The 23,561-nt window shown below is 55.1% G+C and overlaps 1 protein-coding gene across 1 annotated transcript in view; it reads left to right on the top strand.

Moving 5' to 3' along the window:
- Positions 1-7,261, top strand: part of LOC132232876 (lipase maturation factor 1-like) — a 54,414-nt gene extending 47,153 nt beyond the window's left edge. The window contains exons 4-8 of the mRNA XM_059692583.1: positions 4,030-4,213; positions 4,595-4,748; positions 5,050-5,233; positions 6,457-6,569; positions 7,041-7,261. Of these exons, the coding sequence (XP_059548566.1) occupies positions 4,030-4,213; positions 4,595-4,748; positions 5,050-5,233; positions 6,457-6,569; positions 7,041-7,215 (810 nt within the window). The 3' untranslated portion in view covers positions 7,216-7,261. The remainder of the gene's footprint in view (positions 1-4,029; positions 4,214-4,594; positions 4,749-5,049; positions 5,234-6,456; positions 6,570-7,040) is intronic.
- The last annotated feature ends 16,300 nt before the right edge of the window (positions 7,262-23,561 follow it).

The raw sequence follows: 23,561 nt of genomic DNA, 5'->3' as shown, positions 1-23,561 counted from the left end.
GGAGCTGGTTGTCCGCCCTCCATCTCCCTCTTGCAGCATCTTCACTGAGGCCCCGAGGGGCATCCGTGTAGCATTTCTAGTGGAAGGGAAGCCATGCTCTGGGTCTCCTTGGCTTTGGCGGCCATCTCAGCTGTGAACTGAGCAGGGAAGGACCATCGTTGCTGTCTCACCACGTGCCCCCAGACCGCAGCCCCTCAGGGTAGTGGCTGTCCTGTCCTGGCCCACTGCGCAGGGGGCCTTAGCTACACGGCTGAGCCACAGAGAGGGGACTCCAGGTGCAGCAGCCCCGCTGTCCACTGAGCCACACCCGACAGTGGGAGGCATTTACCAGAAGGTGCAGAGCCACTGGGCAGCTAGCACATGAGCAGCCAAGATGCCAGAGAGGGAAGCTTCTGTGACATGTCCCCGCAAGTCGCCAGCACAGCTGGGAGAGGTCTGTGGGGATGAAAACTGGAGGTCGGACCCACAGGAGGAGGGCCGGTGAGAGGGATGCTCTCCTCCCATCCTGGGCGAGTTTGGCGCAGACCGACCACAAGGGGAGTGTAAAGAGGCCGGCGCGGGAGTGGCCCCAGGGCTCTGGGCATCCTGCCACAGCACCCAAAGGGCTCAGTCCCAGCCCCACACCTTGCCCCATGGTGGAAGAGGGGGCTGGGGTATGGGGCACCTGCACCATTCCTGCAATAGCCACAGTATCAGCGCCCAATGCCTAAGCTGTCGGGAGCCCGTGGCGCTCCACAGACTTCAGGAAGCAGCTCGCCAGCCCAGAGCAGGTACAGGCTAGGCCATGTTTCTGACATGGGGTTTATTAATATAGACAGAGAAGAAGAAGAAATAATTTTTGGGCTCAGAGCCAGGAAAACTAGTTTTCCAGATTAATGCCGGGAGAGCTGTGAATCCAGTCCCTCGTGTCACACATCATAAAACTCCATCGTGACCCATAAAACTGACAAGACCCATCGAAAGCCTGGCTCCTCCGCAGACCCTCATTAGGCCGTCGTCTGTGACCTTGTGTTCCTCCAGACTGCTGGGATCAGGACCAGCCTTAGTTACCATTCAGAGTAAGGGGCGGGGCATCAGCCTCGATTCGCTCAGCCTTAGAGAAGGGCTAAGGCGACTGGGGCTGGGCCACACAGAGATGGCAGGTTCCTGCTGCCATCCAAGAGGAGTGCCCTTGGTGCGCGGGTGGGCAGCCGTCACCCCCGCGTCGTCATCTCACCTCCTTCTGTGGCTGCTCCCTCTCCGCGTGTTCCTGCAGTGACAGCACCAGACCCGCTGTCTGCGCTCCGGGATTCAGACTCACCTGTGAAGTCACCGGTGGGGAGGCGGTGGCTGTCTGTTTAGTGACTGCTGGCTTGTTAGGGTCTTGTTTCTTTCGAAATGGGTTCATTGTGTAGGTGTGCGGATATTTACATGTTGAACTTCATGGAATTCCCTGTTGATTTGTTCTTGTTTCATCTTTTCTCAAAGCCCCTTCGGAAGTGTGTCCATCTGGCCGCTCTCCTCACGTGACCCGTGCCCGTGCTCTCATTCGGTTCCGCTCCTGTCTGTCCCTTGTTTCGGGTGTGGGTTGCTGGCCCACTGCGGCTCCTCCAGCTCCGGGCTCTTATTTCCTTTCTGAGGCCGGGCAGCTCATCTCCCTGCAAACACTGTGTGCCCGCCGTGGACGGTCCACCCCTCACCTCCAGCACCCGACTCTGCTCCCTCCGTAGCCCGTCATCCTGGACTCCTGACCCGTCCTGGCTGCTCCCACTCCTTGCTACTCCTGGGAGGCGCGGCCACCTTCCTGCTCTTCCTCGGACTTGGGACTCGCACTGTAGACCTGACCGTGTTCGCCCTCACACTTTCTCTCCCCCTGAGCAGTTCCTGGGCCTGAAAGGGAGCTGGCGGGTTGAATCCATACTGAGTCTCCACAGGAGAGAGGAGTTCTGAACTTCACCTCCCACCACGCGTGGAAAACCAACTCAAATGGATCAGAGTTCCAGCCTGGCCGGGTGGCTCCCATGGTTGGCCCGTTCTCGTACACTGTAAGGTTGTGTGTTCGGTTCCTAGTCCGGGCCTGTGCGGGAGGCATCCAGTTGATGTTTCTCTCTCCCTTCCTCTCTCTCTAAAATCAAACATATCCTCAGGTGAGGATTTTTTGTTAATGGATCAGAGCTCCACCTACAAACCTTTTAGAAGATCTTTGTAACCTTGGGGCAGGCAAACATTTCTTAGGTGGGACACAAAAGCACTAACTGTAAAGTTTTTTAAAAATTGGTAACTTGGACTTCACAAAAAAGTAAAACGTCAACCTCTTCCAAAGATACCATAACGAAAATAAAAGGGCAGCCACACCAGCTGGCAGAGAACAGTCACAATATAGCACATCGGACAGAGGACCCCTACGGCCCAAGGAATCGGCCAGTTGTTTGTTTTTTAAATGGGGAGAAACTTCAACAAGCACTTCACAGAGAACATGTGAAGGCCAGCGAGGACAGGCGGAGACTCTCAAGGTCACTGCCAACAGGAAACAGCAGGTAAGATCAGCCAGCTTCTGTCACAGTCCCAGGCGGAGGGCAGGGCTCGGGCGTCAGACTGCCACATGACCCCAAACTTGCCAACACTTCTGCATAAATATTCATGTAGACTTGACTCACGGCAGTCAAGACAGGAAGACACCCGCATGTGTCCCTCTGAGGGGTGTGGGATGCCCCCAAGTGAAGACCATCCACACGCCCTACTCCCAGCCGCCCAGCAACAGGGCAGACAAAGGTGCTCTCTTCGAGACAGCTCTGGCAGGAGGCACTTCCAGGATTCTGGCTGGGAGGCGCTCCAGGATACGGCCCTGTGACAGCCGGGCGTGGGAAAACCCCGTGCTGTCAGCACCTCATCCATTCGTGACCTTAGTTCTTGGGCAGGAGCCTCAGGCTTTTGGGGTGGTTCTGATTGGAAAGCCTCTGGGTCACTGAGTTAGTGCCATGCCAGGGAGATGAACCCGCGGGTCCGGGACACAGAGCAGCCTCACCTCCCTGGTCACTGTTTCAGTGGGATTTAGGGGGCATGCCAGTTTCTCCCCAAGCATGTTTGGGCTTCCTGGACCTTGCGTCATCCAGGGTCACCACGGAGCTGGCATCAGATGCCGCTGGGCAGCACGAGGCCTCTGGGGAGGAGCAGTGACCCCCCTCTCCGACGGCTGCCCAGCAGACAGCCCAGGCCTGGCCCTTTCCTGTGGCCACTGGGAAAGTACAGGAAGTTGGGCTCCATCTAAGCCATGTCCAAGGGTAGCGCAACTCACAGCCCACTAGGAGCCTGCCACACCCATCCCAGGGTGCCCAGGCCCTGCACATGGTCACCAGGGTGTGGAGGACAAGGCTGCAGATAGGCGAGTGCACCCCCATTTTCCCCAACCCTGATAGGGAGCACAGCGAACCCCACCCACCTCCCACATGACCCAGGCACAGTCCTGACGTCAGAGCCCCTCCCTGGGGAGGAGCACAGGCTGTAGGGCCCTACCCTGAGCCTGTATTGATTAATAATCACTGTGACAACTGCACCAAACACAAACCACAGCATCAAACAATACAGATGCGTGACTGCGCAGTCCTGGAGGTCAGACATCTGGGCGGCCGTGGCTGTGGCCTCATGTAGAGTCCCAGAGGCTGGCATGGAGGTGTCAGCAGACTGGGCCCTGGCTGGAGGCGCTGGGAAGGGTCTGCCTTCATGGTCGTTTGGGGCATGGTCATCCTCGGGCCAGAGGGCTAGGGAGGCCAGGTGTGCAGCCCGTTGGGGGGGAGCAGGGCCAGGACCATGGCCGCCTGCCACGCTGGTCTCTTGGGAAATAGCATAGGCACCCACGTGTGCTTCCGGGAAGAAACTGGAACCCCTCCGCCCCAGCACCTCTGGGTTGCTGGGACTCTGAGTTGCTGGGTCCTGGTGGAGTCGGTGGGGCACAGGCGGCTGGAGGGCACAGCCAGGCTGCCACCAGCACAAGGCAGGGCAGCTGTCCTCGGTCTCGCTCAGCTGGGGCTGAGGCACTGCTCCGTCCCTCAGGTGGTCCTCATCGTCAGTGGGAACCTGAGCTTCCTGAACTGGCTGACCATCGTGCCCAGCATCGCCTGCTTCGATGACGCCACCCTGGGGTTCTTATTCCCCTCCGGGCCTGGCAGCCTCAAGGACCGAGTCCTCAAGATGCAGAAGGAGGAAGCCCGGGAGGCCGGGCCCACGCCGACGTACGGTGGGTGGACACCTGGGGACGTGGACAGAGGCCTTTATTCCCGACCCAGCATAGCCGGTCCCCAGAGGTGCTGGCCCATTCTTACTGAGCGACTCCAGGCCCCCCCCATCAGGGCGGTTGTCATGACTCGGTTTCCACATCAGCCTCAGAAAGTGTCCTTGGCTGGGGGAGATGGGAGCTGTGGGCGGAGGCCCTTCCCAGACTCCCGGGCGGGGCCAGCAGCACCACCCTCAGCTTCTGTGAGCCCAGAGGGGCCGGACAGAGGCCCGGGTCTGGAGGGCCCACTGACGGGGCAGGGGACAGCCTCAGCTCCTCCCTGTGGTTGGGGCCCCGGCCCAGGGGGCAGAAGCTTACCCACCGTCCCTCTCTCTCCGAGCCCAGGCTGCATGGTGCGGCAGGCGGCCAACCTGGCACTGGGTGTCCTGGTCGCCTGGCTCAGCATCCCCGTGGTCCTCAACTTGCTGAGCCCCAAGCAGGTCATGAACAGCTCCTTCAACCCCCTCAGGATCGTCAACACATACGGAGCCTTCGGAAGGTACTGTGCATGCCTGGGGGCCCGTCTCGGCTGCCTGTCTGGCCTGGGTGTGGTCTCTCCTCTCCATCCACACATGGGAGACCCCTGGTCAGGGAGGCCCGGCCCTGACCAGCCAGGTGGGCACTCTTGGCCAGGGTGGGGTTGAGGGGTCTGCTCTCCCTCCCCAAGGCCAGCCCCCACCTGCTCCTGCTCGGTCCACAGCTCCAGCCCCCCCCCCCCCCCGGTCTGCTCTGGGTGGAGAGGCAGCCACCGCCTGCAATTACACAGAGCCCCGCCCGCCCTGACTTGGTCTCCCTGACAGCATCACCAGGGAGCGAACAGAGGTCATCCTGCAGGGCACGGCCAGCCCCAACGCCAGCGCTCCGGACGCTGTGTGGGAGGACTACGAGTTCAAGTGCAAGCCGGGTGACCTGAGGAGACGGCCATGCCTCATCTCCCCCTACCACCACCGCCTCGACTGGCTCATGTGGTTCGCAGCCTTCCAGGTAAGGCCCTCTCCTCCCGCTCCACCATCTCCCCCAAGTCCCCAAGTCCAGTGCTCATTGTGGACTCAGGCTCCGGTCACTCCAGCGTCCCCAAGGCTATGTGCCCTCCAGTAGAGTCTCAGAGGCTATAATGGCGGTGTCAGCAGGTGGGCCCTCCATGGGTACACGGGCCCGTACAGGGCAGGTGGGGGGATATCAGACCCCGCTGGAAACAGTGTCATAGACCGACCTCTCACACTCAGCCATGGGTGCCCATGCAGCCCCGACTCTGACCAGCCGCACACCACCCACCTGGGCCCTGGAGGACGCGGGAGGTCGGGCTGGATTCCTGGTGTGGCGTCAACTATGGAGCAGCTTCATCCACTCCCCACCCCAGCCCGAGAGGCAGGGTCCACCTCACTGTCAGCCCTGAGATCGGGGCCCAGGCCTGAGGCCAGGCGGTAGCACGCACAACACGCTCCCGGCTCCCACCCTCCTGGGGCAGGGTCTTCCCCCTGAGCAGCCCGGACCCGGGCAAGCATCTGGCTGCCCGGGAGTCAGAGGCCAGGCTTCCTTCCGGTCTCTCCCCGAGCTCTGCTGCACACGCAGGCCCTGCCTCTGCACAGCGGTGGTCCCGCGGGCACGGGTCCCCAGGGCCTCTCTCGGATGCCCTCACACAAGGACCAGGCGCCACAGCCGGCTTCTCAGAGCGCCTTCACCACAAAAGACAAGACAGGCGTTAGCTCAGCCTGGAGGAGCCGCATCTCCCCTGACCCATCTCGCCCAGGTGACAGCCCAGGGCTCCCAGGTGGCAAAGCCCAGAGGAGAGCTGGTCTGGCTGGGCCTGTGCCTGCTGCATCCGAGTTACCCAAGCACAGGAAGGGGCCGGGGACCCGGCACACGAAGGAACGGCTCACACACAGCTGGCTGACGGATGAGAACAGAAGCTGGCAGCCCCGCTGCGGGGGAACCTAAGCCAAAGCAATGGGGTGTGGGCCCAGGGCAGCCACTGACCACCCTGCAGTGAGACACTCCCAGGGCAACAGCCTGATGGAGTGACCGACCGGCCAGGGCCCTCTGGAGGGTGGGAGGGAGCAGGAGCATGCCCTCTCCTGAGGGTTCTTGGGTGCCACACGCCCCCAGTTCCTGCCCACAACAGGGCTCAGGCTGGTGGCTGGTCCTGCGGGCGCCCAGTGCCGACCCAGGGGCAGCGGCCAGAGCACCCCTCCTCTTCTTGCCCCCAGACCTACGAGCAGCACGAGTGGGTCATCCACCTGGCGGGCAGGCTCCTGGCCAATGACGCCGAGATCCTGTCCCTGCTGGCCTTTAACCCCTTTGCGGACAAGGCCCCCCCCAGGTAAGAATCTCTCCCAGACGGGACCCCCACCCACAGTGGCTACTGCCTCTCAGCGCTACTCCCCCAAATGCAATATGTGCTCTGGGGCCAGGCCCCACCCTGGAAATGTGCCAGGTGCAAAGACCCGTAGGCCCTCAGGCAACCCCCTTCCCCCAGCACCGCTCACCTGCTGAAAGGACCCCCGCTTCCGGGGGAGGGGGTGGCCTCCTATAGCGAGTCCCAGCCTCCATCCTGGTGGCTCTGGAAGCTGCCTCCCAGCACTCGGCCTTCCTGGAAGCTAAACACGGCCCCTGGTCCAGGGCCTGGTTGTGATGGGGGCTCCTCTGGCTCCCTGAGCAGCCTCTCCCCACCAGGGAGCCCCTGGACAGACACACAGCCCCTCCTGAAGGGCGAACCTGGGCCCCTGAGCCTGGGGCCCCTGGACACTGCTGCGCTGGGCAGAGTTGCAGGCTGACGCTCCCCTCCCCGCAGGTGGGTCAGGGGCGAGCACTACAGGTACAAGTTCAGCCGCCCCGGGGGCCTGCACGCCGCAGATGGCAAGTGGTGGATCCGGAAGAGGATCGGCCCCTACTTCCCTCCACTCAGCCTCCGGAACCTGAAGGGCTACTTTAGGTCACGGGAGTGGCCGTACCCAGCACCGGAATAGAGGGACCCAGGGCCTGTCCACCAAGAAATAAAGTGGGAAGACATTAGCACCCCTGCACCGCCACCTGCACCCAGATGTCCAGGAGAGCAAAACAGGGGGTGGCATTGGGGGGGTGCTGGGTTGCGGGTGGCCATCTGTGCTTTCCTCATCCCTCACAGTGGGTTCCCAGGCACCCTGGTCATCTCCCTGGTCACCAGGCCCCCAGCCATGGGCGTCCAAGAGAGCTGTGGTGGGTCCAGGACCACCAGCACCCACTACACGGAGCCTTGGTTCCTCCCATTGGCCATGGCCTGGCCAGGGGGCTCCCTCAGGGTCCTAGGCACCTGGGGTGCCGGGCCACAGCCAGGCCCTTACCCCCAGTGGCCAAGCTCCTGTTGTGTACCTGGTGTGGCTGTGAGGAAGTCCTCACTCCCTGCCTCTCCTCCACCGCCCCCGGGGTGGGCTCCCATCACATCCAGAAGCCAAGACTCCCAATCCCCCCTCATGCCCACCCTCCTCAGAACCCCCCCAGGCTCCACACATACCCCTCAAGGCTGGTCTGGGCCCTGCCTTCCTCCCCAGTGACCAGCGTCCAGAAGCCCTTTGTCCCCCACCCCATCCGGTGAGCGAGCGCATCCTCATGCTCCCCTGTGACCACGTCCCCCCAGCCACACACCATGGCGCCTCCTGCTGCTGACCTGCGGGTGGGGGACAGCAGAGCCGTCAGCCCCAGCCTGGGTGCTGGGTGCTGGGGCGGCAGGGTCCCCACGGTGCAATTCTGAGGCCCAGCTGTCAGAAGTTAGTGGACTGATTATGTTTTGCTTGGCAATCCAGGGCCCCGTGGCAGTGAGAACTGGGTGCAGCCCAGGATCTTTGCTGCCTGTCGTGAGTTGTGAGTGAACAGGGTAGGGTCCTGCCAGACAAATAAGCTGGCACCCAGTGGTGCCGCCCCTGCCCTGCTCAGCCAGGGGACAGAGGCCAGGGGGATGCTGCCAGCCCTCCCTTCTCCCCTTCCTCCCGCCACCCCCACCCATCCAGGGCACTGGCCATACTGTGGGGAGCCCCGGAGAGGTGGTGCTGGCCAAGAGGCTGGAAGAGGTGGGCACAAGTACAGGTCTGTGTGGAGCAGCCTCCCGACCGCCTGGGGGGCCGGCCCAGGTGCCAACAGAGAGGCCGTGTTCCTGCTCACAGGGAAACAGGCGCCCTGTGTCTGTAGCGGACAGACAGGGCCTCAGACAGGGAGCCTGGAGCCAGCAAGTCTGCCTGTGGCAGCCAAGCGCCAGCCACAGCCCGGCAGCCCTTCCTGGGGGGTCGTCCTGGGGTTCTGCCAATGGGTGGGGGCACCAGGGGGCCTGAGGAGACCCTGCACCTTGGCTCTGATGGTTCTCCACACCCCCTGCCCAGACCTCGGGGGGCCTCCCTGCCAGGGGCCATGGTGGTTCCCCACCTCCCCCCAGCCCTTCCCACCCGCTCTGGGCTCGTCGCCACCCGGGGCTGGACAAGGGAGCCCTAGGACCCCGCACTGCTGACTCTAGACCCCCATGCAGCCATGCCCCCCAAGCCTCCAGGACCCCCTAAGACACACACAGGAGGTGATGTTTAGGCGGGGGCAGGGCTGGAGCCAGTGACCAAGTGTCAGAGGAGGCCCCTGGGCTCGGGCCCTCAGGAACCAGGCAGCCCTGTCCCTGTCCTGGGACAGAACAAACCACTCACCTGGGCATCACAGGTGACTCCAGGTCCAGGCTGTGGGGGCGCAGTGGCCGGAGCGAGGCTCTGCCTTCTGACCCAGGAGGACCCATCAGACCTGTTTCTCCCACAGCCTCTCCTCCCAGGCTCGGTGCCCCCCAACCCACCCCCCACCTGTCTGTCCCAGCCTTTGGAGCCTCTCCTAAGGCCACTCCCATCAGAGGGAGTCCGCTAGACCCTTCCTCCACTCAGAGCCCTCCCACTGCCCCACCTCCTGGGCATGAATCGAGTCACTGCCCATTACCCCAGCCACACCTGCTTCCTCTTCATTCCCCACACCTGCCGTGGATCAGGCCTTGGGGGCCCACGCTGCTCCTGATCATGCTCTAGGCTGGTGGGGATCTAGGCCTGGTGCCCCAGTGCCAAGTGGCACCCAATACAGGTGTGCAGGGTAAACCATCCACCTACTGTCAGAAAAAGGCCCAAACACTTCACTCCTGCTCCACCTGGCACTGCCCTCTCCAGCCTCATGAGGATCCGCCGTTTCTTAGCCCAGAAGAAACTTCGGGGGGAGGGGTGCTCAGGGACATGAGGCCGGGGACGTTAGCGCCCCTTCCCTCCAGCAGCTGAGTCTGAGAGAATGGGGGCATATCCTTCCCCCCTCACTCTCCCCTCTGAAAACTCCACCTGGGTAGAGGGGCCTGTAGGTGAGATCTCTCTGCCCCACCTGACAGTCAGCACAGCACCTGGTGGAGTCTGAATGTGCATCAAACTCTGGTGAACACGCCAGAGTTGCCACAGGGGGGACCACCTGTGCCACTGCCTCCTCCGGGGCATGAGACTTAGGACTCTAGACCCCCAGGCATCGCCCATCAGACTGTGCTCCGATGGCCCCCTGGGCAGGCTGTTAGCCCGTCCAGAGCAGCAGGCTTAGCCAGGGGCCTAGTTCAGGGAAGACTCACCCTGCCTCCCCTCTTGCTCTAGCAACCAGACGAGGGGCGAGGGGCACAGCTCCCATTGCACGTGAGGCAGGGTGTGTGCGAGCCTTCACCAAGCCAAAGGGTTTCTCATTCACTCAAAGGTGATAAAGTGCATTTTTGGCACCTGCTAAGGCCAAGCATGCGCTCCCCTCAACCTCACTCAGATGAGACATTCCTCCTCAGGGATTAAGTTCCAGGGCCACTAGGTAAGACGGAACTCAATATAGCAGCCAACCAACCTCAGAACTGCTAACGTGCTCAACAAAATCGGCACATCTTTAACTTGATTGATCAAGAGAAGATTCAGATAACATTTTTTAAAGTGAGGGTATTACTACCAACCTTACAGAAATAAAAATAACAGTACTATGAACAAGTCTATGCCAACAAGTTAGATAACTCAGATGAGTGGACAAATTCCTAGAGACACACAAACTACGAAAAGTAACTCAGGAAGAAGCAGAAATCTGAAAGGATCTATAACAAGTAAGGAGCTTGAATCAATAATCCCAAAACCTCCCAACAGAGAAAAATAACCGGGCCAGAAGCCTCATTCCTGAGTTCTACCAAGAATTTAAAGAATTAACACCAATCCTCAAACTCTTCCATAAACTTAGAAGAGGGAACACCTAACTCATCCTATGAGGCCTGTATTACCCTGATAAATACAAAGATACCAATATCCTTTGAGAATATAGATGCAAAAATTCTCAACAAAAGAACTAGCAAAACAAATCTAACAACATATTAAAAAGATCATACACCATGACCAAGTGGGAACCATCCTAGGAATGTCAGAGTGTTCAACATAAAATCAGTTGACACAGTACACCACATTAACAGAATACAGAGTGGAGGAAACCACATGACCATCTCAATTGATGCAGAAAGCATTTGACAAAATCCAACATGCTTTCATGATAAAAATCACTCATAAAACTAGGAATAGAAGGGAATTACTCAACATTAAAGGCATTTATGAAAAATCCACAGCTAAGATAATGGTGAAAAAAAACAGGACCAAGACAACGATGCCCACTGTTACTCACCAGGAGTAAAATTATCTCTAATGACATGGCATGATCGTATGTACGGTCACGTATTTTGTTGTTACGTGGCCATCTTAGAGGGCACTTACACAAACATAGATGGCATAGCCCACTACACACCTATTGCTTCTAGGCTGCAAACCTGGATAGCACATTACCATACAAAATAACCAGAGATTAAATCAAGCTCAGGACAGAATGATGCAATCAAGAGACTGACAAAGTGTATGAGGTATACTGTTTTCCCACAGTATAGGGGAAACTGCTATAGGCTGGTGGGGAACATTTTTTTTTAGAGAGGAAGAAAGAGGTAAAGACAGGAATATCGATGTGAGAGAAACATCCATTGGTTGCCTCCTGCATGAGCCCTGATCAGGACCTGGACGGGGAGGAGCTTGCAACCAAGGTATGTGACCTTGACCGGAATCAAACCCTGGACCCTTCGGTCCACAGGCCAATGCTCTATCCACTGAGCCAAACCAGCTAGGGACAGCCAACTTCTTATTTTATGTCAAAAGAATACACCCTAGTGATAAAATGTATAGTATAGTAAGTACATAAACCAGGAACATATTATTATTATCCAGTATTAAGGCCCTAGCTGGTTTGGCTCAGTGGATAGAGCATCAGCCTGCGGACTGAAGGGTCCCAGGTTTGATTCCAGTCAAGGGCACATGCCTGGGTTGTGGGCTCGACCCCCAGTGGGGGGTGTGCAGGAGGCAGCTGATCAATGATTCTCTCTCATCATTGATGTTTCTATCTCTCCCTCTTCTTTCCTCTCTAAAATCAATAAAAATATTTTTTAAAGTATTATGTACCTGACATAGTTGTTTATGCCATACTTTTTCTAAAATATATTTTATTGATTTTTTACAGAGAGAAAGGGAGAGGGATAGAGAGTTAGAAACATCGATGAGAGAGAAACATCGATCAGCTGTCTCTTGCACATCCCCTACTGGGGATGTGCCTGCAACCAATGTACATGCCCTTGACTGGAATCAAACCACTGGCTGATGCTCTATCCACTGAGCCAAACCGGTTAGGGCATCTGCCATACTTTTATATGCCTGTCAATACCACGAACAGTATGGTGTCGCACATGACATTACCAGGTGGTAGGAATTTCTCATCTCCATTATAAACTTTTGGGACCACCATCATACATTTGGTCCATCATTGACTGAAACCTTATTATGTAGTGAATGACTATAGAAAGTTCCACATTAGTTAACAAACTAATTCAGCAAAGTTGCAAGGTACAAGATCAAAACAAAAATCAGATGTGTTTCTATACTCCAGCAATGAACAATCACAAAAGGAAACAATTTCACTCACAATAGCACCCAAAAGAATAAAATACCTAGGAATAAATCTAACGAAGGAGGTGAAAGACTTTTACTCTTAAAAACTACAAAACATTGCAAAAAGAAAATTTAAGATGACCTAAATAAATGGAAAGGCATCTGTGTTCATGTGTTGGATGACGTAATACTGTTCAGATGACACTACCCAAAGTGGTCTACAAAGTCAATGAAATCTCTATCGAAATTCCAGTGGCTGTTTGTGTAAAAATAGAAACAAATTCATATGGAATTGCAAGGGCCCCAAATAATGAAAATAATCTTGGGGGGTCGGGGGAGTTGAAGGACTATCACTTCCTGATTTCAAAACTTGGTACAAAGCTACAGTAATCAAAACTGTGGTACTGCATAAGAACAGACATATAGACCAATGGAATAAAGTGGAAAACCTAGAAATAAATGCTCACATATATGGTCAAATGATTTCTGACAAGGTTGCCAAGACAAATGGGGAAAGGAGTCTTTTCAACAAATGGGGAGGGGGAGAGGGAATGGATCTAAACATTAAAGAATGAAGTTGAACCCTTACCTCACACAATATTCAAAATTAACTTAAATGGATGAAAGACCCAAACATAAGGGCTAATACAAAACTCTTGAAGGAAACAGGTAAATCTTCATGACCTTGGATTTGGCAATGGATTCTTAGATGTGATACCAAAGGCAGGAGAAACAAAAGAAAAATCAGACTTCATCAAAATTTAAAACTTTAGTGCATCTAAGAATGTTATGAAGAAAGGACAACCCACAGAATGGGAGAAAATATTTGCAAGTCATATATCTTATAAGAGTCTAGTGTTCACACTATATAAGGAATGCTTACAATTAAGCAACAAAAAGGCAAACACCCCAATTTAAAAGAACTTGAATAGACATTTCTCCAAGGAATACGTACAAATGGCCAACAAGTACATGAAAAGATACTCAGCACAATGAGATACCACTTCACACCCACCAGGACGGCTTTCATTTTCCAAATAGAGAATAACAAGTGCTGGTGAGGATGTGGAGAAATTGGAACCTTCGTACATTGCATGTGGCAATGTAAAATGGTATAGGCACTGTGGAAAACAGAAAGTTAAACATAGAATTACCATATGATTCATTAATACTTCTGGGTATCTGTCCAAAAAATTGAAAACAGGGACTCAAGCAGATATTTCTTCACAACAGTATTATTCGTAATACCCAAAAGTTGGAAACAACCCAAATATCCACTAACAAGTGAATGGATGAACAGAATGTGATCTATCCATGCAATGGAATATTATTCAGCCACAAAAAGGAATAAAATATTGACACATGCTACAATTTGGGTAGACCTTGAAAACTATGTTCAGTAAAAGAAGCCAGACATGAAAGGTCACCTATTATATGATTCCACTTACATAAAATATCTAGAATAGACACATCCATAAAGATGGGAAGAAGATTAGTGATTGCCAGAGGCTGGGGGGCAAGGAGAATGGGGAGTAACTGCTAATGGGCACAGGGTTTCCTTTGGAGGGGATGAAGTATTTTGGAACTAGATTGTTCAACACTGATGTACTAAATGCTGCTGATTATTCACTTCTCAAATGGTTAATTTTATGTTAATGTCAACTTCAAAGAAATGAAAGGGAAGAATAACAAAACCAAAAAAAGAAGGAATAATCTGGGTGCAATAAAAGGAGAAGCTGGAAAACAGATTGGTGCATCCCAGGCTGAAAGGAAGAAGTACTTTATCCTTATGACTCTGGATAAACCTCTGATTTGTAGTATTTTTTTTTAAACCTCTGTGATTGGTGTACTCCCACTGAGTCCAAAGACCTTTGCATAAAACTAGAACCCTTTCAGGGCTAAAACATTAAGAGAACAAAATGAAACTCAGTCTGTGTGTGTGGTTTTTTTTATATATCAATAAAATGGGTACACCTCCAGCTACAATGATCAAGCAAAAGGAGAGAAAACACAAATTACCAATATTGAGAAGGGAAGAGGGGACATCACTACAGATCCTATCAACATTGAAAGGGTAGAGACTATTGTGAACAACAATTCTAATAGATTTGACATCCTAGAAATGGAAATAAAACTCCATGAAAGATACAAATTACTAAAACTGACTCATGAAGAGAGAGAAAGCCCAACTAGCCCTATAACAATTTCTAAAAATTAAATTCATAATTTAAAATCTCACAAAGAATATTTCAGGCCAAGATGGCTTGATTGGTGAGTTCTGGCCAACATTTAATGAAGAAATTATACCATGCTGTATAAACTTTCAGAAAACGAAAAAGGAAACCTCGTTCACTATTGATCATAATATAACAAAGTACAACACTGGAAAACAGTTGGGCATTTCTGAAAACATTAAACATGTACTACCATTCAATCCAGCCATTTCTCCTTGGTATCTACCCAAGAGAAATGAAAGCAAAGAGACCTGTAAGTGATGTTACTAGCAGGTTTGTTCGTAAGTGCCAAAAAATGGAACAGTCTAGGAGTCCATCAGCAGGGGAGTGGATGATTCCATTGTGTTGTGTCCACACAACAAATTCTCCTTAGCAATAAAGATATCAAATTGGGGGGGTCAGTCAGGGGAAAAGGAGACATAGGTAATACTTTAAACCAGCGGTCACCAACATGGACCACCAGTTGGCGACCGCCGCTTTAAACAATAAAAAAAAGAGATCAAGTTACTGATACACAGCAACACATGTGTTTACACGTGTGTAAACCTCTAAAACATGCTTAGCTAATGAATCCAGAGACAAAAGAATACATAGCATGTGATTCCATTTATACAGAATTCTAGGAGGCAAACAGTCTCAACTACAGTGACAGAAAACCGGCCCTTGGTTACCTGGGGTTGGGGAGAAACTGACTGGGACATAGAACAAGGGAACAGTACGGGAGGGGGCTGGAAATGTTCTGTACCTCTCTTGTGTGGTAAGTACTTTGGTGTACACATTTGTCAAAAACCACCAAGCTGAACACTTAAAATAGGTGCATTTTATGTATATTATAACTGACTCTGGATAAAGCCCTGATTTGTAGTGTCTTTTTAATGTCTGTAATGGAAGTACTCCCACTGAGTCTGATTCAAGCTATAGCAGGTGTGAGTGTGTGCCAAAACCAGCAAAATCTCTGACTCAAAATTCTTCTGTGTGCCAACCCTAATTTTTTGAGAACAGGTTACATCTACTTGATATCTCTTAAGGTGTATGTATGTGAAGAACCTTGAAGAAATAATAAAATTCATTCGAGCGACAAAAACACAGTATATGATGATGAAAAATACATTTATTTTTTAATGTATACATGTACACTGATAGTTCGACAGAAAACTTTATGACTGTTTGATATTATCAGTGAGACTTTTGCTGCTGCATCACTGATGACAGATTTTGCATCAGGTTTATATTTTGTGACCTTCAGAGATATGCACGAGCTACTACTTTCATCCGTCAGGCTACTCCTATTACGAGACTTAACAAAATTCATCACTGAGAACAAAGATTCACAAGCATATGTGGATGAAACCAAAACACTGGTCGGATCTAGGAAGGCAGGGAGAGTTAAGGCAGAAGCATAGAAATTGCTCTTCCCCTCTCTCGTCAATCATGTCTATGGTCTCTAAGATAACTTGTTATGTAAAATTATTTATTTACCTAAGATGCACCTACACTGAATTTATCTGAAAAATAAAAAAGTTGATACTAAAAAAAAAAAATTGTAAATGGAAGATTATAAGAGAGGGTTTCGCGTGCCAGCCAAAGTTACTGGCGTGCCATGTTTGGCACACGTGCCAGGGGTTGCCCACCCCTGAGCTGTAGAGTGTCATCGCTCAGCACAGAGCTGGAAAGGATGCACATGCTTGCATCTTGTGCAGTGGAACAAGCCAGCACCAGGACGCCACCACTTACACCTTAATGAGATGATTTTGAAAACAAAGGAAAAACATGAAAATACCACTACTCTGGGCTGAAATAAGTAAAATGGGCAATGCCAGTACTAACACTACGGAGGGCAGTGGAAGTGCTGGTCAGCATCTACCAAACTGTAAATGCCCAGGACCCAGCAGCCCGCCCCTGGGGGTGTGCACAACACGCAGGGACAGATGTCCCCAGGAGGCATGTGCTGAAGTTCACAGCAGCCTGTTCATCGAGACAAAAACAGCAAACAACCCAAAGTCCATCAAGAGTAGGATGGACAAACGATCAAATGGCATTCATGTGCTTCCTTGATGGAATATCTTACAGCCCAGAGAATCAACAATCTACACACGTGGAAAATGGGTGATTGTCCCTCCCAGACGTGCACCCGCGCTAAAGGTGAGACGCAATAGAAATCAAATCATCGACACAAGGATGTGTGTGCCACATGATGTCACCCAGCACCTAGCAGGCATACAGGACCAGACTGGCGCTACCAGGCCAGGGTTGTGGTTCTGGGGACACACAAGGGGCCGCGAGGTTCGAGTTCTTGAGCTGGTGGTGGTCACACCGACTTTGAGATGGTGAACATTTGCTGAGCTCACACATTGTGTGGACTTGTTTGTATGTGTTCTGATTCACAACAGAAATGTTTTAAAGCAGAAAAATCTGTTTCGTTGTCGAATGTTAGATCCTACTTCCTTTCCAATGCATTTATTATAAAGAGCCTTGAGCTGGGTCTGTCTTCTCAGGCATGTGTAGGAAAGTGTGTCCACTGAAACCCCAGATGTGACCCAGATTTCGTCCAACTTATTTTGTGTTTTGACTGCATGTTCCTGGTTATTGCAGCCCCTCCCCACCCTCCCTGTTCACTCTTTGGAAATGTTTTCTGTCCCTGAGTTTTTAAGTCTGACCTGCGGGGGCCCAGGTGGGGTCCCCCGGACCTCTGCTCAGGCTGGCGTTGTTTCTCCTGTGAGTGTAGCTGCTAAAGTCCTAAAGTCATTTGAACCCAACAACGTGAGCGAGCTTCACAAAGCCTCACTCAGAGGAGCGGAGGCCACACTTACCCCTCGTCCACCTGTAGGGACACCTTATTTTCAAAGCTAAAAGCCATGAAAGCTGTGACGGCAAAGTCAACAAGAAAAGATGATGCCTCTCTCCTCTCCTTTCCTCCTGTCAAGGGGTAAACCAACCCCATTTGTCCTCAGGGAGGGTCGGCCACAAGTCACCTCCTCCTTGGCTGGCTCTGGCCAGGCACTGCACCTGGGCCCGAGGGCATTCAGCGCCAGCCCTGCAGCTGCAGGCCTTTCAGTGGTGGGCACGCATTTGCATCTCAATAACCCCTGATTAATATTTAAGGAGCCAGCTGTCTGAGCCACATGAAAAAAATGGGGAAAAAACACGCCTTGTTCCTTTAAGGGGTGGGCTCCAGGCTCTTCATCAAGTGGCCTCATCTCCCCACTCGGTTTTCACACACAATTCTTCTAAATGAAAAAAAAAAAATATGAAGCGCTATTAGCAAGTTATCAGGGACCAACTGTGTCCCCATCAATGCCCCTCAGTCCATTGTGGCCGCGTGCAGCTGCAGGGCTAGCGCTGAGCAAGCCGCCGGGCTGGGCTCCATCCCGCTGTCTGTCCGAGGTCATCGGGCACCGCATCCACCGGGCCCTTTCCCTGAGCCGCCAACGGAAGTGGACACCGCGTTCAGAGCTCATGCACAGGCCGAGGGGATGAGCCCAGCCAACACCCGCCCTCACTCAGAGAGCCCCTCACTGCTGTCCCCCCTGGCTGGCTGCACAGCCCCCAGGGGTCCTGATCCTCCCCCAACCTGTCCCAGGCCGGCTACCCGGGGGAGGACGGGTGGTTCTTGTCAATCAAGTCAGGCCACCCGGGCAGAGCCCTCCCCTCACTGACCACCCTGGCAGGGTGGCTCCTCATCCCCTGGGTCTCAGCTCACAGGTCCTCCTGAGAGGCCTGCTCCGGCCACCCCAGGGCATCCTTCCACTGCCCTTCCCCGGGCAGGTGTCACGGGCCCGGTGCTGCCTGCTGCCTCGGTCCCCTCATAGAGCATCAGCTCCACCAGGGAGGGCCTGTGGTCAGTTGTAGTGGGTTGAATAGTGTCCCCCAATTCACATCCACCCTGAACCTCAGCACGTGACCTTTGGAATGTAACTACGTCAGAGGTCATGCAGGATAAGGGTGGGACCTAAATCCAACGTCCTTATAAGAGGAGACACAGAGGCACCGGGAAAAGCCATGTGACAACAGGCAGAGACGGGTGATATAGCCACAGCCCATGAGATGCAGAGCCGCCAGGAGCTGGAAGGCAGAGGACCTCCCCCTGGAGCCTCAGAGGGAGCGAGGCCTGGAGACACCTTGATCTCAGCCTCTGGCCTCCAGTGAGGGTGCCTTCCTGTTTTCTCAGCTCCCTCCTGGTCCTGCGCTACTGGCCCCCAGACCACTCACCCCCCAGGAGGAGAGGCAGCCACTCCGATTTGGGGAGCCTTGCCTGCCCGGTTCTGGCTGTGCAGAGTGTGTAGGGGGCAGGTGGCTGGGTGCCTCCTGGGGCAGTGGCCCCACCTGAGAGGATCAGGGGTGCAAGGCAGCCAGGACCCCCGTCAGCCACACAGCACCCCCAAACACTGTCTGGACTCGACGCTCATGTGGCCCTGGGAGTCCTGGCTTCCCCTTCGAACCCTTCATGCCCAGCCAGAGCCACTGGGTCCCGCAGCACCTGCCCGGGGCGTGTTGTCCTCACTGCACGTGGATCGCTGCTGTAATGAGTCCCTAGAGGAGGGTGGACACTGACGGCCCAAGGGACCAGCCTCTACCTGGGGAGGGGGAGGACCCCAGACCCCCAGCACCTCCCTGCCCTGGTCTTGTGCTCACGGACGGCAGGATTCTGCTATCAGAACCAACAAAGGGCAGGTCTAGAGAGAGGACTTCATTAAATTTTCCCCAGAGCATCCCAGAGGTAGGGGCGCCCCCAGCCAGTCTGGCACCTGCCCCCTCAGTCTTGCTGACCTGTCCTCACGTTCTCTCCAAGGACTCCTGGCAGCGCTGTGTCCACCAGCCCCTCTCAGGAGCCAAGGCGGCACCAGGAGGACACCATCTGGCTACAGGGTCGCCAGGCCCCTGCTCACAGCTGCGGCAGGTCCTGCAGGAGCCCCTGCCCCGCCTGGAGCTGCGTGGACTGGCCCCTCAGGGCAGCTGTGATGGCAGTGAGCCGAGGCAGGAGCCCAGGACCCCACTGCATGCAGCCCGCTGGCCCATCCCACACTGGCTGGTGTCACAGGGTCCTGGTGGTGGGACACAGTTACCAAGGGGGACTCCCCTCTGTTGTCCTTGAGAGCTGGGGCCAGATAGCGGCAAAGCCTAGAGGGCCTCCAGGTGGAGGCAGCAACTCTGCAGGCCTCAGCTCTGTCAGCTGCCTCCCCTGAGACAGCAGTTTCGTATTTCCCTCCTCGTGTCCCAGGGCTGGTGAAGGGGGCCTTGGAGGGACTCTGAGCTCCTGAGTCAGTTCTCCCAGGCCCGCCTGGCCCTACAGGCCAAGGGGACAGAGCTGCCACAAGCGCGGATTTGGGCCACTCGGACCATGGGGCACCTCCTCTGCCTGGGCCAACGGAAGATGCCGGGGTCCCTGGACTCAGTGGAATACACCTTTCTGGGGGCCAGGTCTCCGCTCAGGTCCCGAGGGAATAAGATGTAAATGGAACTTGTCTTTCCAGGCAGGCTGGCGGGGCGGCGGGAAAGCAAGGAGCTGGCACGCAGCTGCCCCTCTGTCCGGGGCGAGCCTGGCGGGCGAGGGTTAAGCGCAGCGAGAGGGACAACACCCCACCCCAGGGCCCAGGACAGCTGGCCCGTCACCTGTCAGGGCTCAGGCACCACAGCTGTGCCCACAGCAAGAGCCCAGACTCTGATCCAGGAGAACAAAGTGCCCACGCTGTGCTCGGAATTCCAATCGGTGCCACACGCTGCTGGCAAGAGCCAGAGGCAGGCCTCCAGGGCGGCACGGCTGGCGGCGCCCACCCTGGCCCGGGGCGGACACCAGGAGCTCCTATGGGCCCCCACACGGCGGGGGCTCCGAGCCCAGGTCCCTGTGGCAGCACGAGGGGCAGCAGCCCCCTCCCTTCCTGAGCGGCGCCTGGAGACCCCACCACCCAGCGCAGCCTCTGGGACCCCCGTGAAAGCGGGAAAAGAGCCCTGACACAGGCGATGGCCTACGCAGACGGGTCAGCGCTGAGCTGGTGCTCACCAGCCTGTGGGTGGGAACCCGAGCCCACCTCCCAGATGGGCCGGGAACTGGTGGCCCTGCAGCCAGAACCAGTGAGCTGCCCCGCGGTTCGGAGAGCTGCCAGCTCTGCCTTTTCGGAGTCCAAATTGGGCCAGGAAGGGGAGGCACCCCCGTTCCAACAGAGAGCAGCCCTTGGGACTGGGCAGCAGGAGGCTGCAGCCGGGGGCTCAGCAGTGCACCCCAAAGATGTGTCCCTGTCCTGATTCCCAAAACCTGTGGGTATGACCTTATTTAGGAATTTGCATTTTAATCAAATTAAGGATCTTGCGATGCGATCCTCCTGGCTTACCAGGATTGGCCCTCAATCCAACGACAAGCGTCCTTACAGGAGACCGAAGAGGAGAGAGACAGACACAGAGGAGAAGCCGCGTGCAATGGAGGCAGGGACTGGGGCGATGCAGCCACAACCAAGGGAGGCCTGAAGCTACAGAAGCTGGGACGGGAGCCTCAGGGCGAGCACAGCCCTGAGCACCTTGATCTCAGACCTCTGCCCCCCAAAGGGAGAAAGGACGTTTCAGTTGTTTTAAGCTGCCCAGTCGGTGCCAGTTATGCGGTCACAGCACACAACACACCCACTGCCCCGCAGTCGCATGGGTGGGCGTCATGGGAGCGGCCCCACGTCACAGGCCTCCTCCGACCCCTCTGTCAGCCCTGATGGCGCACCTGCTCCTCGCGGCCCCATCAGGTCTCCCCCGTGGCCTCTTGCTGCACTGGACACCCCAAAGTCAGATGCAGAAACATCCCCCCGATAACTCAGAGGAGACGGACCAGACCCTCAGAACCCCACACACCACACTCTCCTGAAATGCGGTCGGGACCGAGTCCCATCACCATCAGACACTGAATTTGCTGTGAAACGTGTGAGAGGAACGTCCAGGCGCAGGCGGTTTCCTGGTGACACCTACCCAGCATGTAAAGAAGAAGTCACACCGCTCAGCCCGCCTCCTCCGGGAGGGGGGCAGGGAGGCGCACTCCCCAAGCAGTGCTTCCCACGGCACCCCCCCCCCCCCGTCCCCCAGACCAACCAATTAAAGGGCTAAATAAGAAAAACCATCTGATCATATCAATAGATACAGGGGGAAAAATTCAACATGCATTTATAATTTTTGTTTAAACTCTGTAAATTAGATAGAAGGGAACTTCCTTAACCTGACAAAGGCACGTGCGAAAGCCCACAGCTGTCTTCACAGGTCATGGGGCAGGACTGACAGCTTCCGGTAAGACTGAAGCAAGCCGAGGCCACCTGCGATGCCACCCGTGCTTGCCACCCGTGCTGGGCCATCCACACTCGCCACTGCTGTCAGCACCAGGCGGGAGCTCAGAGCAACCAGGGGAGAAAAGGGAACCAAAGCAACAGGGCCAAGGTCACAGGCATCGCGCTGAGTGAGACACAGGCTGCCGGTCCCACTCACCGCAGTTGTAGAACAGGTGGGTGTAATCCAGGGGGGCTCCCCCGGGCTCACGGAGGGGCTGGCGGAACTTCCAGGTGATGGGATAGACACGTGGGATCACTACTGAGGGACCATTTGTCCAAAGCCACCAAATTGTAGGGTAATTGCTTCCTGATGAGCAAGACACCTTGGTTACTTTAAGGAGCAAACAGAGCAGGCATGTGGGGGACCTCCGCTGTCTCCGGTCCTCTGTCGGCCTCAGTTTCCTCATGAGGGCACAGCCCAGGTGAGCGCTGAGGCCTTGAGGGTCCCACCCATAGCCTGACCCCTCACCCTTTACGTAATTATCTGTGAAGACCCTGTCTCCCTGGTCCCTGCTGTGCCCTGGCTGCCCATATTGCAGCACCACCCAACCCTGCATATTCACACACAACCTGTGACCCCAGGGCACCCCCCGGCCAACCCCTCATTATGCCCCTCTGGGAACGCCCTCACAGTGGGGACAGGGCCTCTGACTCCGAACTTTCCCCATCCACCCTCTCCCATTGTGCTCACAAGGTCACCCTGATAGGCACCCCCAGCCGTGTGTCCCACCCAGGGTATCAGGTGCATGTGGCTGGGCTCCCATCCAGGTGGCCTCCCGAGCTCATAGGCACATGCCCAGGGGCTGGAGGACAGTACCATCTGGCCACACAGTAACAGGCTGGGAACTGAGGAGCTGGGGCAGGAGGGTCAGACAGTCCAGGAAAGGCAGGACGGCCATCACCCCAGGAGGGAGAGAATGGCAGATGCGCACCATGTCCCAGAGTGTCACACAGGCCACCCACAGCCCTATGTCCCTTGGTCCACCACTGAGTAGGGCCTGCAGGTGGCTTCTCTCCCCCCCAACCCCGCCGGGTCCTCAGAGCCCAGAGCTAAAGAGGCTGCAGTCCCCATTGTGGTCTCCCCCGATCCAGGCTCAGCCAAGTAAGGACTCTTGGTTTGGGGACCCTCAGAGGGACATCACCACATGGGCATGATTTAGGGGGACCATCATCCATAACAGCGAGAGGCAAGAGAGGCTGGCCTAGATCCCAAGGCCCTTGACTGGCTGGTTAGGCTACAAGGCTCTGACCAGGCGGCCTCCTCATGTGTCAGTCTAACATTTTTAAAAAAAAATTTTTTATTGATTTCAGAGAGGAAGGGAGAGGGAGATAGAAACATCAATGATGAGAGAGAATCATTGATTGGCTGCCTCCTGCATGCCCCCTACTGGGGACCGAGCCCATAACCCAGGCATGTGCCCTGATCAGAATTGAACCCAGGACCCTTTAGTCCACAGGCCAACGCTCTATCCACTGGGCCAAACCGGCAAGGGCCAGTCTAGCATTTTGACATTTTTGCAGAGATTTTAGTCCTTGTAAAAGGCACAACCTTGACCAGGCCTGTGCCTCACACAGGGTGTCCCCTGGAGCCGCCCCACCAGAAGGGCCTTGGCCAGCTCAGACCATGGCCTCACCAGGGACTACCGCCTGCCCCCAAGGGCAGCACTCGCGGGCAGAGCTTTCCCGAGAGCAGTGGCCTCCCCTGGCCTAAGGAGCCGCCGGCCCAGCTCCTGGCCTGACACTCCTTAAACGGTTAGTACAGTCACCATGAAGCGGCCTGGGCAGATGTGTAAACTACCCTGTGGTAGATTTGTAACTTACTCCT

The sequence above is a fragment of the Myotis daubentonii genome, chromosome 4, assembly GCF_963259705.1.
Source record: "Myotis daubentonii chromosome 4, mMyoDau2.1, whole genome shotgun sequence".
NCBI lineage: Eukaryota > Metazoa > Chordata > Mammalia > Chiroptera > Vespertilionidae > Myotis > Myotis daubentonii.
Note: the sequence above shows the minus strand (reverse complement) of the source record. Positions and strands in the feature narration are given on the sequence as shown.